The sequence below is a fragment of the Ahaetulla prasina genome, chromosome 5, assembly GCF_028640845.1.
Source record: "Ahaetulla prasina isolate Xishuangbanna chromosome 5, ASM2864084v1, whole genome shotgun sequence".
Lineage (NCBI taxonomy): Eukaryota > Metazoa > Chordata > Lepidosauria > Squamata > Colubridae > Ahaetulla > Ahaetulla prasina.
Window position 1 is genome coordinate 27,621,762 of NC_080543.1, and position 15,851 is coordinate 27,637,612.

The 15,851-nt window shown below is 37.3% G+C and overlaps 1 protein-coding gene and 2 non-coding genes across 4 annotated transcripts; all 3 read left to right on the forward strand.

The window, feature by feature from the left end:
- The first annotated feature begins 1,603 nt into the window (after window positions 1–1,603).
- On the forward strand, window positions 1,604–6,184 carry RPL21 (ribosomal protein L21). 2 transcript variants are annotated; one of them, XM_058186448.1, is made up of 6 exons: window positions 1,604–1,675; window positions 3,296–3,374; window positions 3,655–3,716; window positions 4,672–4,784; window positions 5,127–5,277; window positions 6,061–6,184. In XM_058186448.1, exons 2-6 carry the CDS (start codon window positions 3,308–3,310, stop codon window positions 6,148–6,150), a joined length of 483 nt encoding a protein of 160 aa, XP_058042431.1. In that variant the 5' UTR covers window positions 1,604–1,675; window positions 3,296–3,307; the 3' UTR covers window positions 6,151–6,184. The 2 variants fall into 2 exon arrangements, with proteins under 2 accessions (XP_058042431.1, XP_058042432.1); XM_058186449.1 differs by having other exon boundaries at window positions 1,657–1,721.
- LOC131200313 (small nucleolar RNA SNORD102) lies at window positions 4,144–4,225 on the forward strand. Its single transcript, XR_009155580.1, has one exon. It is a non-coding gene; the product is annotated as a small nucleolar RNA SNORD102 (small nucleolar RNA).
- On the forward strand, window positions 4,849–4,980 carry LOC131200324 (small nucleolar RNA SNORA27). Its single transcript, XR_009155589.1, has one exon. It is a non-coding gene; the product is annotated as a small nucleolar RNA SNORA27 (small nucleolar RNA).
- Window positions 6,185–15,851: the final 9,667 nt, after the last annotated feature.

Here is a 15,851-nt window from a genome sequence, read left to right on the forward strand (position 1 = left end):
AAAATATGGACTGAATTATATATTCATGTATTTTTCCTTATATGTTATTTTAATTTCTTTGGAATATACGTAGGATTATGCTATATATTCAGTAAAATTTCCTACTTGGATATAATGCTGATATTTGGCATAATTTTTCCTGTAACACAAAACAGGTTAATTAGAAGGAGCTTGTTCTTTGCTGATTGTTCAGACATTATTATGTTTATGCTACAATAAATGTTTAAGCAATGCTGTCTTCCTTTTCAAGACAAGTGGAAGACTCTATTTTGATTGGCTTCCTTTCTCACTATATTATACTATACTATTTCCTCTCAAAAAATCTGCTGTACTTTTCTTCCTAATTACATGCAGATGGTCAGCTAATTTAAACTTCCCATCTGGCTATATCCAAGGATAAAAATCTCTATTGGTTATGAATACACCCTGATGAACAGATTCCATCTGTTTGAGTCTTTACATATCTCTATCAGAAATGTACTACTAAACTAAATGAAAGACCATCAAAATACCGTTTGGGAGAAATCAAGTATTGCTTGTGCAAATTCTTTTTTACACCAAATAGCTCACTAAAATATTGGAATGTTATTAATATGTTTTTTCTAGCATTTTAAGGATTTTGGAATTGACCGAAAGAAATTATGCCCAAAAAATGTAGCCTTTTTGGCTTTAAGTATACAATGCTTGAATGAAGTAATAAGTTCTCCTTCCTAAATAACTTATGTACTACACATATGGATAAATAAATGTATTTTATTTTTCTACAGAATGGAAAAGCATTGACAAAATTGGGATGTTATTCAATTGTACAAGCAATTCATAAATGTGTATTTTAATCAAATTCAACGACGAGATGATTGCAAAAAGAATAAATCTTTCCATTCCCCCCCCCCCGTTCAGTCAGAACTGTTCTTGGATGAGAAGTGAAACGTCTTCAAAAGAAAAACCAGAAAGTCCAGCTGCCTTTGGAAAAGCACCTTTGAGACAACCATGACCTGGATCAGGGGTCTCCAACCTTGGTCACTTTAAGACTTGTAGACTTCAACTCCCAGAGTTCTTCAACTCCCAGAGTTCCCAGAGACTTGTGGACTTCTGGGAGTTGAAGTCCACAAGTCTTAAAATGATCAAGGTTGGAGACCTCTAACCTGGATGATTGAAAATCTCCATAGACATTGGTTTTGAGCTAATTTATGTTGGGTGAATCATTCAAGTGCTGGCTTATTTAACCCTGTCTGAGAGATATTCAACCTTAATCCACTAAGCAAGAAACAGGACCGCAGAGCTGCTCCCTATCGCACCCCATCGAGTTGTCCCCAAACCTCCCACCTACTGCCAACAGTACAGCTTTTCTTTCTTAGCCTCATGACTGCCCTCCCGGAAAGCTGTCTAAAACAGCGCCTGCTCCAGTTCAGTATCGTGACATCTAAGAAACCCCAGAACATTTATTTTGTGGCGACTTAAATGCTCGCCTCCTTCCTATTTTCTTTAACTTGCTGCGCGAATATAGTCAGGTTTCCGCCAACTGCCGACTGTTTTTCAATCGGGCGCTTTTAGGACAGGCGCGGGTCAGGTTAGTCCCCCCCCCCGCCCTCTCCGAGCTAAACCGGAAGGAAGGCGCGGAGATCTGGCGAAGCCCCGCCTTCTTTCTTTTTGGCCTGTGGACGCCATCTTGCAGGTACCCGCGGCAGTTCGGCTGCTCCTCTTTTTTCCCGTCAGGCCTGGTATGCGGAGGGTGACGGGAGGGGAACGGTAGCCTTGGGGCCGGCCGGAGAAAGGGGTGAAAGAAAACTCGGCTGGCTGGGATCCGGGAGGCCAGTCTGGACGGTTTTGAGAACTTGGGCTCCGCGGCGCGGAGAGAGAAAGGCCAGGCAAGGAGTGTCGGGAGAGCCGCAGGGAAGCGAGGGAGATGAGGGGAGAGGAGCGGGCGGGGTGGCTAGGAAGGCAGAAGAGCGAGAGAAAGGGGTGAGTTTGATCCGAGCCAGAAGAGAAATACCGGGCGGCGGGAGAGCGATGGCATCCAGGCGCACGTGGCCAAGGCAAAAGCCGTGCTGGCGGCAGGGCTGCCTCTCTTCCTCCCCCTCGGGTAGCCCAGAGCTTGGGAAGATTATAGCTTTACATTTACGTTTAATAAATGTAACAGCTTTATCTGACTAAAGTTTAGTACAAGGGTCTCCAAAAGAAAATTTAGAACTACGCCGCCTTCGACATGACCTGAGTTTAACTCATCGAATCATCTATTACAAAGTCCTTCCTGTCGAAGACTACTTCAGCTTCAATTGCAACAATACACAAGCACACAATAGATTTAAGCTTAATGTTAACCGCATCAATCCGCAATCTTTTGCATTGCTTGACGTTTAGTGCTAATATGAAAAGGCATTTCTTTTCTTCTAGATTGCATTGCAGTAGTGTGGGGAGAGTTACAAGAGGAAATTTACATAAGTTATCACATTCAGAAAAGACAAAGCTCAGATCTTTTTAATGTTTTTTTCTGTTCCATAAAGATTCCCTCTCCTTAAAGGAGAGGCTACATTTGCAATCCTTTGCTTATTTGTCAGATGTGATTGGAACAGAATGGACATTGTTCTTTTTAATTTAAGAAATACTTGTTTTATTCAGTTGAGTCCTAATTATTGCTACAATTCTGGTGTTGTACGTCAAAATAACTACAATTAGATTACTAAAGCAAAAACTTTGCTTTTCTGTACTTGCATTTTATTACGCTTTGTCCATTTTCAAATTATTCAGTTGGATAGTTTGGGATGGAGATAATTAAATTTTGAACAGTGTATCTTGAACAGATTAACATTTGAGACACACACTTTATATACTAGGTTACGCCATCCTGGCTTCTAAGTATGGTAGGTGATGTAAGACAACAAATGTCCAAAATATTGAATAGGGAAAGATTGATCTAGTGTTGGTTGTCACAGGAAAATCCCATGTGTATAGTATATCCATCTTAGCTGATTAAGTCAGAGGGTAAGTCTGTCTTTATAATAGGCCATCTTTCTACCTTCTGAGAAAGCCGTAAAAAATTGCCCAATCATACTTGGGGGACCTGATAAGAATTTGACACTTAAAGGATTTTGTGTGGAAGTTGTATTTTGGCAGGGCTAGCTTATTTCATATACAAATTACCAAGTTCAATCTAATTTAACAAGATTTCGAGAGCTGAAAATGTTTTTTCTGACATAAATTCTCTTGATTACAGTCATGTCTTCGATAACAAGGAAGCATCACTATTTTTATATTTCTTTTGTCTTGACCTGTTGTAAATTGTGTACTCTTACAGTGATCTGTCAAGATGACAAACACAAAGGGAAAGAGGAGAGGGACACGTTATATGTTCTCAAGACCCTTTCGCAAACATGGTAAGTAAAATTTATTGAGCCAGATAAATTTAATAAAATGATAGAAATAATGTTAGCTGAATCCCTACCTTTATGAATTATATAACATGCACTATAGTTAAAGGAATACCAGTATCACATAATTTAAAGTTCACCGTTAAGTTTGCCTAATGCCTACTATTGGGGGAAATAATTCTTCTATTTTTAATTTTAATCTTTAATATGGGATTGGGATATTAAAGTGGATGAAATTAAAATTATATTAACTAAAACAGAAGTAATTTTTGCATTTTTTAAAAAGGTGTTGTCCCTCTTGCTACTTACATGCGAATCTATAAGAAGGGTGATATTGTTGATATTAAGGTATGTTTCTTTAAAAATTATTTTCCCGAAACAAATTGTGTTACACAGCTCTTATTACCTTATTAAAATAAAAGTTTAGAACACCATAATATAAAAGGATAAACAGTTGCCTTGAAATTATATTGCTGAGCTTTGTGGGTGCTTGGGTATTTAATATTTAATTTGTTGTATTAATTTAATATTTTGTTTTATTTAAAAACAAAAAAAATTTTAAAGTAAAAATTGTGGTTGTAATGGAGCATCTATAATCAGATGTGCAGTACTTCTCTTGAGATTGACTATAGATTTGGTTCTTGAAAAACACGTGATTTTTTTCTAACTTGTAAGTTTAATCAAATGGTCTGTGTTAAAATTTTGCTGAATTCTTAGTGCAAAGCCTAATTTGACTGATTTTGTAAGGCTGCATTCCAATATTTTAATGCTCTGGTGCTTGATGATGACTCTCTTCTATGATTGCTTTGTAATAACTAAAGCAAACTGAGCAAAACATTTCACCGGCACTGAAAGCAAACCAGAGACATTTATCTAGCTCTCCAGGAAACTTAGGCCCTCAGACAAAATAATAAAATTACGATAGGGGTTTATGCTGATTTATAATGTAATAAAGATTTGATGTGATTAGTAAGCCATGTGTGATACATTGGGCTCATAAATTATGCCCATACCATTCATAATTTGGTGGCTGATTAATAAAATTACTGGAAGACGGGGGTTCAGTTAAAACGGAAAATAGTCTAATCATTCTTGAGTAGCTTACCTAGCGGTAAGCTTGTTCTGGTTTGACTAGAAAAGCTTATACTATGTGGGCAGAGCAGCAGTTTTATTCATGAATTTAAGAACGCTGGCATTCAGTTGTAAATAATTCATCGATGTCCTTTCCCAAGGTTTTTTTCAATACACATTCCCAGGCTTTTTTATTTATAGCTATTTATGGTGTGACTTTCTGTACTAACAGGGCACAGGAACAGTTCAAAAAGGCATGCCCCACAAATGTTACCATGGCAAGACTGGAAGAGTATATAACATTACTCAGCATGCTGTGGGCATTATTGTGAACAAGAAGGTTAAGTAAGTACATTCCTTATTTTCGACTTTATTCCTTGTTACTGAATATTATGTTAAAATATGTCTGTTTCCCCCCTTCACTTTACCAATTAGACATTTCTTGTCTTAATTGGTCATTCAGGGGGGTTACAGCAACTATCCTTTTAAAACCCAGCCAGATTACATTTAACTGGCTTGGATCCTGTCAGAGGAAACAGATGCTGAGTTTCTTCTATAACAATATATAGTTTGAGAATGTCAGTCAATAGAACTTTGCTGACTTGATCTCAATGATCTAGTTCTTGGTTATTAAAAAAAAGAAAATGCTAAACCTCTGACTGTGCTCATATCTTTTTTTTCTCCTAGAGGCAAGATCCTTGCTAAGAGAATCAATGTGCGTATTGAACACATTAAGCATTCTAAGAGCAGAGACAGTTTTTTGCAGCGTGTGAAGGAAAATGAAAGGAAGAAAAAGGAAGCAAAGGAAAAGGGCACTTGGTTTGAGTTAAAACGCCAGGTAACATTGAGAATATATCTCAAGTAGTTGATACTAAAAGAAATCTAAAGTTACTTTGAGAAACACCTTGTGTGTAACTAGGCAAATACGTTGAGAGTTGTTTAAATTTGTAGCAAGACAAAAATGTTACATCTGATGTCATATATATGATCCCTGTCAGATCTCACACAAGGGAGAGCTTGTTGACATACAGGTAGTCTTCAATTTGCATCCATAACTGAGCTTGGAAGTGTAGTCATGAGTTAAATAACCAGACCTGATTTTTAAGTAAATTGCATGGTTAAGCAGATATCACAATTATTAAGCAAATCAGTTTTCCCCAATGGGCATTTTTTGCTGGGAACCAGTGAAAGATGTAGCAGTTTGTGGTTAGGTGACTATGGGATGCTGTAAATGGCCGTAACTATGAAACAGTTACCAACTGTTCAAAGTGCAATTGGGAACTACCTGTAAATAAAATACTATCTTTAATTTATATAGTGTTAAATATTACTACCTGACTTAATTTATTGTCTATTGTCATAGCAAGCTAAATCAGAAAACAAAGCTTCATGAAGAGTCAAAAAATTAATTTTAGAATTGTCACCTTATTAAAAGAACTAGTTTAATTTGTCAAATGTAAAAGACTATATTTTTTTGTGTTTGCTCTTAAGATATGTTCCTAATTTTGAGGAAAGACAAGTGACCTAATTGTGTAGTGGAAAAAAACACTCTGTAAAATAGTTTTTAAAAATATATATTGCACTGTTATAACTCACACTTATTTTGTATTCTTGTTTACAGCCTGCACCTCCAAGAGAAGCTCACTTTGTTAGAACCAATGGCAAAGAGCCAGAGTTGCTGGAACCAATTCCTTACGAATTCATGGCATAGTGTGTATGAACAAAATAAAATACTTTGAAAAGAACTGAAGTATTTGTTTGCGTATTCCAACTTATTATTTCTGAATTGAAGGTTCTGTATTCCTATTATTTACTATATATGTTATAATTCAGTGTACAATTAATTATGGGCAGAAACTATCATTTAAGAGGCAGCTATGTTTATGTGAACCATGAATTAGTTGTCTGTTAGTAGCCTGCAACTAGTTTTTATATATAAACAGGGATATTCTTACAATTAATCCTCAGTATCTTCTGAATGAAAAATATGTTAGAGATAGAAAATACTGGAATTATATATCTAAAGAATGAGGTTTGTAAAAAAAATGCTTCTATTTCAATTGTTTCTGACAAAGTAGCACGTTTCTCAAATTCTTTTCTAGGTTTTCTAATAAGATACTCTCCATTCTTGATGATTTGGCACTATAGCTTTCTGTTATTTCCATGAACTACTAAAAATACCTCCCCTCTCTGTTCCTCACTCACCAATGTCAGGGAATCTTAGTAATATGAATTAGTCTGAAATTGACCCTGAAATTTAGATCACAAGTATTTGTAAAAATCTTAACTTGAGAACTACTAAATGAATATTGTTCACTTGTATTCTGTACTCAAAAATGTTTTCCCATTTAACAGCTTCATACCCCACATTGATGAACATAAACAACTCACAAATAGCTTTAGGATTGGTTTTTTTAAGTTTTAACACAATGGAGTGAGTGACAGGTAGAAGCAAACCCTAAGAAGATGAATTAATTTTCTAATTTAAGAAAAAATATGGATCAGATATGTGTTGTTATAAGTTAGCAAGTCTGATAAGTGCTACTATTCAAAGAATAGATCATGTACATCTATTGTATATGACTGGTATCAAATATGACAGCATTGTTTGATAGGCCATCTGGGGACAGAAGTTTCCTCTCCTTTGTGGTAACATTCAGACAAATTTAAGCCAAGCCAAAAGTGGCAGCATGTTTTAACTTACCTCAAAGTTTACTGAGGTTAGTTCTTTAATGGGAGACTCACCCAAGAAATGTTACAGTGGGGAGTAGACTAGAAAGCCAAAAATTTTTTCCAGAGGAAAGTAATGGCAAACCAACTCTTACTACACCTGACAAAAGACAGGCATTTTCATAACAAGTTGAGCTCAGTTGGAATCTACCATTAAATTACACGTTTGGCCTGATTACTTTGCATATATAATGTGTAAACCTGCTGATTATACTTTAGGGATGTGCATATAAACCAGGTATTTGACTGGTTATTGTACATAAGGCAATCCTCTTCACACAAATTTCAACTTTTCTGCTGCAGGAGACATAGGAAAGGTTTCTGATCTTGAAACTCTTTGAAATCAGGCAAGATTCATAAAACTACAATGTTTGATTTCCAGCAAAACAAATGCAGGTGTTTGTGCTTTGTGCCTTTAAATGGTGGGACTTCAACTGCTTTTAGAAAATGGTCGACAGAACGAGGCTTTTTCGAATTTGACGGTTTGCTTAGCTGATTTGCGGGTTTTGAGCAGTTAAGAGCATGTCAGAACAGTATAGAAATTACATAATCCCACAATATTTCAAACATTTAAATGCAGAGAAAAAAAATGGCTTTTTATCCTCATCCCCTTCCTCAAATACATATTTAGACAGTATGTGCATTTGCTGACTGTAAAGCACTGTGAAGCGGTATATTAAGTACTATTGCTATCATAGTTGTGTCAAGAAATAAAAAAACTGAAAGATTTAGACAATTGCAAGAAAAGGTAACTAGTCAAGTGGCAATCAAGTCAAAAAATGAAAATTTAAGAGTGATGGTAAATGTTCATGATATGGTTATGCAGAATATTTTAACCTTACAAGTAATGCTTGACTTGCAACGTTTAGCAACCTTTTTTTTCCCAAATATAATTTGAAAAAGATGTGAAGTTCTGGCATTTGGCATGTGTGTACACGCACACACATCACATGACCACTTTGGGGGCACTTGGCAATTGAATCCACCCACATTTATGGCTGTTTGCAGTGCCCCATGCTCACATGATAGAAACCCATGTTTACTTCTCATTTATAGCAAAAACCACCCTATAGCAAACTGGACTTGCTTAAGACCATGGCCCTTGCTTAATAACTGCCACAAAAACAGTTGTAAAATCTGTGTCTGCTTTTCTATTGTCACTACTTGGAATCAATTGTGGGCTTAATTACAGTCATAAGTTGAAGACTATATTCATGGTTTATGGAGTATGGTACAATTCATTAAATACAAAGGCATAAACTGATTCATAAATCATAACGATTGGATTCAAACATTTTAAGCCTAAATCCAGCAAGCAAACTATATTGTGTGAATCAGAACACTGCCATTCTTATCCCTAACCAAGATCACAGAGGCCTGCATTTGGTTCATTTCAGACAAATTCTTGTTTCAGTTAGAACTAATTTAAGATTTACCTTTGATGCACATCTTAATTTAGATATATGGCCTCTAAGGAATTTCTGTCCATTGTTGCCAAGTAGTAACAAAATACCATTGCATTGAGTTATGGCTAGAATGGTTGAAGTGTTCATTCTGGAGCCACAGATCTTTTAAGATATCGTTACACCTTTCCAAACAATAGCATTTTATTTTTAGAAACGCTGATCTGGTTGGAATTGGAATATCAGAGAAGGCTCCAAATGTTGTTTGATATGTCCTCCCCCCTCCCTTAAAAGTAAAGATTCCCCTTGCACATATATGCAAGGTCATTCCCGACTCTAGGGGCGGTGCTCATCTCCATTTCAAAGCTGAAGAGCCAGCGCTGTCCGAAGGCTTCTCCGTGGTTATGTGGCCGGCATGACTAAACCAGTGGTGGGTTTCAAAATTTTTTACTATTTCCGCTTACCGGTTCTCCAGAACTGGTCAGAACCTGCTGAAACCAACCTCTGGATTTAACGCCAAAAGCGCATGGAACACTTACCTTCCCACCAAAGGTGGTCCCTATTTTTCTACTTGCATTTTTTACGTGCTTTCGAACAGCTAGGTTGGCAGAAGCTGGGACAAGTAATGGGAGCTCACCCTGTTACGCGGCACTAGGGATTCAAACCGCTGAACTGCCGATCGGCAAGCTCAGCGTCTTAGCCACTGTGTCCCCCCCTTACATCCCGTCTCCTCCCCTTACTAAAATCCATACATATATTAATCCCAATTGGCATGAATCATTAGTGAAAAGTGGGGAGTGGTGACTTCAAAGAAGCTGTAGAGGAAGCTTAATTTGTAATGATTAGTCACTGAACTTTTGATGTCATGTTTTGTAACGCTGAGAGTGTACACTGTCACCTGTAGGCTTTTGTCCCTGTAAATCTTTTATATTTTTCACTGAACTTCAGATTTTCAAGTCTTTTTTAATGTTTCTGAATCTTCACAGGCCCTTGCTTATTTGTTCCTATTGTATCTTTCATCTCATTTTGTATCAGTTCTTCCTCTCACCCCCACATCTGTCACTTAACCTTCTTTTCTGAGCTTGAGTCATTGTTCTTTCTCACACAACAGACAGCTAATTTTGTTAGCTCGAAACAGCAATAAAAGAAAAGGCAGTTTTTCCTGGGCTATGTATGTTTCAAGAACATCTACCCACAAAGGCAGTTGTTGAGATCAAGTAGGACAGGCTAAGCCAAAGGCATTTGTAAAAGGGAAGAGCTTTTCTTGGGAAAAACAAGATTTTAGACTCTAAACTTAATATAAGTGTGAAGAATTATCTTCCTCCTTGGAGACATTATTAGGTGACTGTTACAGCAGCATTAACTGGGCGTTTGCAATGCTGGTATGATGCACATCTGGTCTGTGCAAAGCCTGTGTTCATACAGCACACTAAGTCTGCTTGCTTAACCAGAGTTCACTAAATGAACTCTCACTCAATACTCTTCATAAATGACTTAGATGAGGGAATAGAAGAGGAACTCACCAAATTTGCAGATTTTTTTTTAATTTACATTTATATCCCGCCCTTCTCTGAAGACTCAGGGCGGCTTACAGTGTATAAGGCAATGATACTAAGCTGGCAGGAATAGCTAACACCCTAGAAGATAAGCTCAGGATCCAGATAGATCTGGACAGACTTGAACACTGGGCCCTATCTAACAAAATGAAATTCAATGAGAAAAGTAAAGTCTTACACTTAGGTAAGAAAATCCAAAAGCACACATATAAACTGGGGGAAACCAGGCTTAATAGCAGTGACTGTGAGAGGGATCTTGGAATCTTAGTGGACAACCAGCTAAATATGAGCCAGCAGTGTGCAGTGGCAGCTAAAAAAGCCAATGCAATCCTAAATTGCATTAACAGAGGGATACAATCAAGATCAAGTGAGGTACTAATACCACTCTATAAAGCCCTAGTAAGACCACACCTAGAGTACTGCATCCAGTTTTGGTCACCACATTATAAAACAGATGTTGAGACTCTAGAAAAAGTGCAGAGGAGAGCAACCAGGATGATTAGGGGACTGGAGACTAAAACATATGAAGAACGGTTACATGAACTGGGCATGGCTAGTCTAGTGAAGAGAAGGATACATGATAGCCATCTTCCAATATTTGAGGGGCTGCCACAGAGAGGAGGGGATCAAACTATTTTCCAAAGCACCTGAAGGTCAGATAAGGAATAATGGATGGAAACTGACCAAGGAGAGATTCAACCTAGAAATGAGGAGGAACTTTCTGACAGTGAGAACAATCAACCAATGGAACAGCTTGTCTTCAGAAGTTGTGGGAGCTTCATCACTTGAGACTTTCAAAAAAAGATTGGACTGCCATTTGTCAGAAATGGTGTAGGTCTCCTGCTTGAGCAGGGGTTGGACTAGATGACCTATAAGGTCCCTTCCAACTCAGTTAATTTGTTTGAAATAAGCCATGATTTACTGAGCTTACTAAACATATTATACACTAAGCAATACCTAAACAAACCAAATCATGGCTTATCTTATGCAAGCTGCTATGTTTATGTTTTAAGTCATGTATTTCTGTACCTGGAAATTTCCTGTTATAAAATATTCCAAAATAGTTATTTGACTTGAATCTTTGATAACAAGCTATATTGAATCTGCTTTTGGAGAGAAACAAGTGGATGCTAACTATAAACTAAAAAAATATTTTTTTAAAAAGATACCCATTTGTGTCTTCATCTAATTTCACACAGCTAGAGTACTTTGGGAAGAAAGACTGAGATAATAATTTTTCAGTTGCAATTGATGGATGATAATAGGATATATTTTAGCTTCTTTGTATAGTTTTTTGAATTGTTTTGCTGTTTTAAATTGTTTGTGAACCATCCAAAGTCATATATTTGGGCAGCTACATTAATTGATACGATGTAATAACGACTATGGAAACTATATACAAAATCAATTTGCAGTATATGCCATGGAAACTACGTGACTCTTGATTTTTCTGCCACGGTACAGGGTTGGAGACAGCGTTCTGTGATTGGACAATTAAAATGCATTTTGAAATTCTGATCAAAATTCTTTTTTCTTTTGCTGTAAAAATTATTTGGGGGTGGAAAGGTTGGAGGCATTACAACATCTTCCCTCTACAATATGGTTGTTGCTCTCCTAATTTTGACGTTAGTGGTATTGATACTACCGCTAGGAGCAATAACAAAATGTAATTCTGATCAACCATAAAAAGTAGATTGCATAGAGAGCAACTAATGCCTTTGTATAAGTGACATTCATGTTAGCTGAAGGCTTTCTCCCCTACAGATTATGTTTTAAAGTGTTAGTTTTTATATGGTATACAATACACAGTCCTCTCTCTTGTATTTTTACTTACATAACTTACATAATTTATATAACCTGGTAAAATTAGTAAATAAGTCGACTTCTAGTTAGTTTCCATGGGCAACACCTAAGTATTTTACTGGCCTTCAATCTGATAAAAGAGAATTTGCTCTTCAAATATTTTTCAAAGAAAGTTTTAGTGAAATAACTCATGGAAATGTGGCATTGTTGTATTAATTACACCAGGGGTGTCAAACTCAAGGCCCGCAGGCCAGATCCGGCTTGCGGGATGCTTAGATCTGGCCCATGGGGCTGTCCTGGAAACAGCAAAGGACTGGCTCACAGTGCCTCTGCCAGCTTGCGAGGTTCATGTGCGGCCCTCCCGATTTCTGTTTTCGCTGGCAGAGGGTTGCAGAAAGTTGTCATAGCCAAAAACAAAACCCGGGAGCCCATTTTCACTGGCAGAATGCTCGGGCCGCCACAGACACCCCCAACGAGTGACATCAAGCTAGCCAATCCCACCCTGGCCACGCTCACCCCAGCCCCATGAAGTCAAACACAACCCTGATGCGGCCCTCAAGTTTTGACACCCCTGAATTACACTATTCCATTATCACTTGTTAGGATAGGAATATGCAGCCTCTGGATTTTTATACTTCAATTAAATCCCAAGAGAAAACGCTATAAGAGAATATTTCTCATTAGTTATTTTAGTTTAGGAAATGTGGGCAACTAACAATCATCAGGATAATGGATATACAGTATAGTTTAGTAATGAATAATACCCCATGTTACTTCAAAAATAAGAACTTAGTTAGGGGGAAAATAACTAAATGAAAGCCATATTCTGAAACACTGAGAGAATGAGGTAGAAAAACAGGTACCACTTTTTTAAGGGAAGACTGTTTTTTTTTAGAAATTGTAATGTGAATTTTAGCAGAACTTTGCTTTGTTAGCAGTAAAACAAAAAATATAATCTCCTATTCCTAAGTAGGAAAAAAAAGCCTTTGCGAAGATAATCAGCTATGATAGACAGGCATAAATTTGGCCTCTCTGTACCACAAGCTAATATTTCTTTAACTTTATAACTTTAACAGTATAACTTTAAGATGTGTGGACTTCAAGTCCCAGAATTCCTCGTGCTGGAGAATTCTGGGAGTTGAAATCCACATATCTTAAAGTTCTTAAGGTTGAGAAACACTGTTATGGGCTACTACTGTCCATCCAGAAAACGTTCTGAAACCATTTTATAAAAATATCATAATAACACAATAAAACCATACTATGCAATAAATTCATTGCCAGCTCTGCTTTTGAGACAGACGCACTGGAACTATGAGTGACTGAGCAGTTCAAGAGCATGAACCCAACAAGAAGCTCCAATTTTAGGTTTAGGAACACAGTAATTGGTCTAAAAGTGGTATATAGAGGCAGGAGAGCAAAGGAAATAAGAGTAAGATGGCACATGAGCATGAAAACTTGACATGATGGGAACTCAAATATTTTAACTGTTTTCATATTCTGTGCCAGATGAACAACCCTAGAACTACCGTGTTTCCCCCAAAATAAGACCCTGTCTTATTTTTTTTTGCCACCACAAAAGGCACCAGGTCTTATTTTCTGGGGGGGGGAGGGTGTCATCCACTGACTCACCTCACTTGTGTGTGTTGCCCCAGGCCTCCTTTTTGCTGTCAGAGATCTTCAGGAACTTTTTCAGCCAGCAAGGCTTTCCTGAAGGCCTTTGCAGCCCGTAACAGACCTCTGGATCGATCTGGAGTGCTCTTATCAGCTACAGAGGCCTTCAGGAAAGCCTTGCAAGCTGCAGAAGAAATGGGCTGGCAAGGCAGGTGTCAGGGTGTGTGAGGCCTGGCTGCAAATAGTAGGGCAGCTCCAAACCCACACACCCCATTCACACCCTAGCTTAATTTTTACCCGTGCACCCTGGAGTGGGCGTTGTCTTAATTAGGGCTTATTTTGGGGGGTAGGGCTTATATTGGCCATACATGTAAAAATCAAGCCAAGACTTACTTTCGGAATAGGTCGTATTTTCGGGGAAACACGTAGATGTCCATAAAATGTTGGGTGTACAGTAATCTTTATCACCAATCACATTTTGCAAAATGTGGCCCTTAGGCTGAAAAAGGTTGATATTCTTCTGATTTAGCCCAATTAAAAATGAGCATGCTTAGTGGCTATGAAATACTAATTGCTGGAGAGCAAACCAGAGACAGGAAAATAGCTCTAGAAGTGCCCGGGAAGAGGACTTAGGTGACTCATTAGAATCGGGAATGTGAACATTTCATACTGCATTCTGTGGAAGAGTTTTCTTCTTTGTCTCTAGAGTTTTCTCCCACTCCTCCATTTCACTGGCAACTGCTAATACATCCCACATTTGTAGCCTACTATCATGATTTCCATAGCCAAACACTGAGTTTATATTGAAGCAATTTAGAACGGGAGCTGATCAATTATTAGGCTGCCTCTCCGAATACGAGTCTCTGTGGATGATGATGTTTGATGTGGATCGATATTATGATAGCTCCATCCATTTTAGATCAACATTTCCTGAAAATTTCAGTGAAATTTGCTGAAGTGTGTTTCTCTGGAGGACTATAGCCTCATTTATTATGATTGGATGTGTGCTTATTATCTTCATTCATAGGAGAAAATGTGATTCGTAATTTTAATCCTTCAGCAACATTTTTTAGCTTGAGCAGTGATAATTAGTCATTCAATGTATCTCTTGTGATACAGGTTTATTATAAAATGAAAGCAATAGGATTATGGGCCATCAAGTGGTTGATCTTTAATGATCACACATTTAAATTTTTTTAACATGACAAACTGATCCTAACTGGATCTGGTCCTTCAGATCTTCCAACAATGTACCAGTAGTCCTTGACTTTTTTTATTCTAATGAACCTCTTTCAGATTTGCCCCTTTCAAGTTTATCCTTTTTTTCCCTGAAGAAAATATGGTCATCATATCTATAAATTAAATAAACAGGGATTGTCCCATCCCAATATACATGATTCCTTTTGGAATCCATTTGATAAGGTTTTGCTAGTAGGTGCAAAAAAAATGCTTTTGTGAATGACCTTCAGTTTTTATCTCCTGTAGTAAGATTCTCCTTGGATGAATGCATTACTAGGCTTTTAATTTGCATACAAATGGTATTCTGAGTAACCTCTCTTCCCTTCCCACATACACAGCCCCAGGCCTTTTAAAGCCATGCCTACTATTGTTTCCATGGCAATTACACTATTTGCAATGTTGATGTACAACTGCAAAGCAATGAAAGGAAATGCAAGGACGTTGCCTTTATTCTCAGGGAAATTAGATAAAAGATGGAAATGAAAGGTTTTGAGGATTACCTGTGTGACACATCTCTGCACCTGACAAAAGACACTCCTCTTATAAAACATGGAAGAGTCATCCTAGAGTAAGCTATATCTTCTCTTTAAAAAAAATCAGATGAAATAGATGACAGAAAACACATTACCAGTGATGTCCCCACAGATAAGCAACAAAATGTGCGAACAAAATGGGTCAATTTCATTCATTCATTTCATGTGAATTGGGGAATGAGTGATGCTTACTACACAGAAGAACCTAAATACAATAGAATTCTTTATTGGCCAAATGTGATTGGACACACAAAGAATTTGTCTTTGGTGTATATACTCTCAGTGTATATAACGAGAATAAAATACATTCATCAAGAATAAAAAGATACAACTCTTAGTGATAGTCAAGGTTACAAATAAGCTATCAAATCGTACTAGGAAACAAACAAAAACAATATAAATTGAAAGATACAAGCAACATGGTTATAGTAATAAGTGAGAAGAGATAGATACTCGTAAGGAAGAGAAGACTAATAGTAATACAGTCTTAGTAAATTATTTGACAGTGTTGTGGGAATTAGTTGTTAAGCAAAG

Coding starts and splice junctions, on each gene's coding strand:
- RPL21 (XM_058186448.1), top strand. CDS start 3,308: ATGACAAACACAAAGGGAAAGAGGAGAGGGACACGTTATATGTTCTCA. Junction 3,717..4,671: donor GTGATATTGTTGATATTAAG/GTATGTTTCTTT, acceptor CTGTACTAACAG/GGCACAGGAACAGTTCAAAA. Junction 5,278..6,060: donor GGTTTGAGTTAAAACGCCAG/GTAACATTGAGA, acceptor TCTTGTTTACAG/CCTGCACCTCCAAGAGAAGC.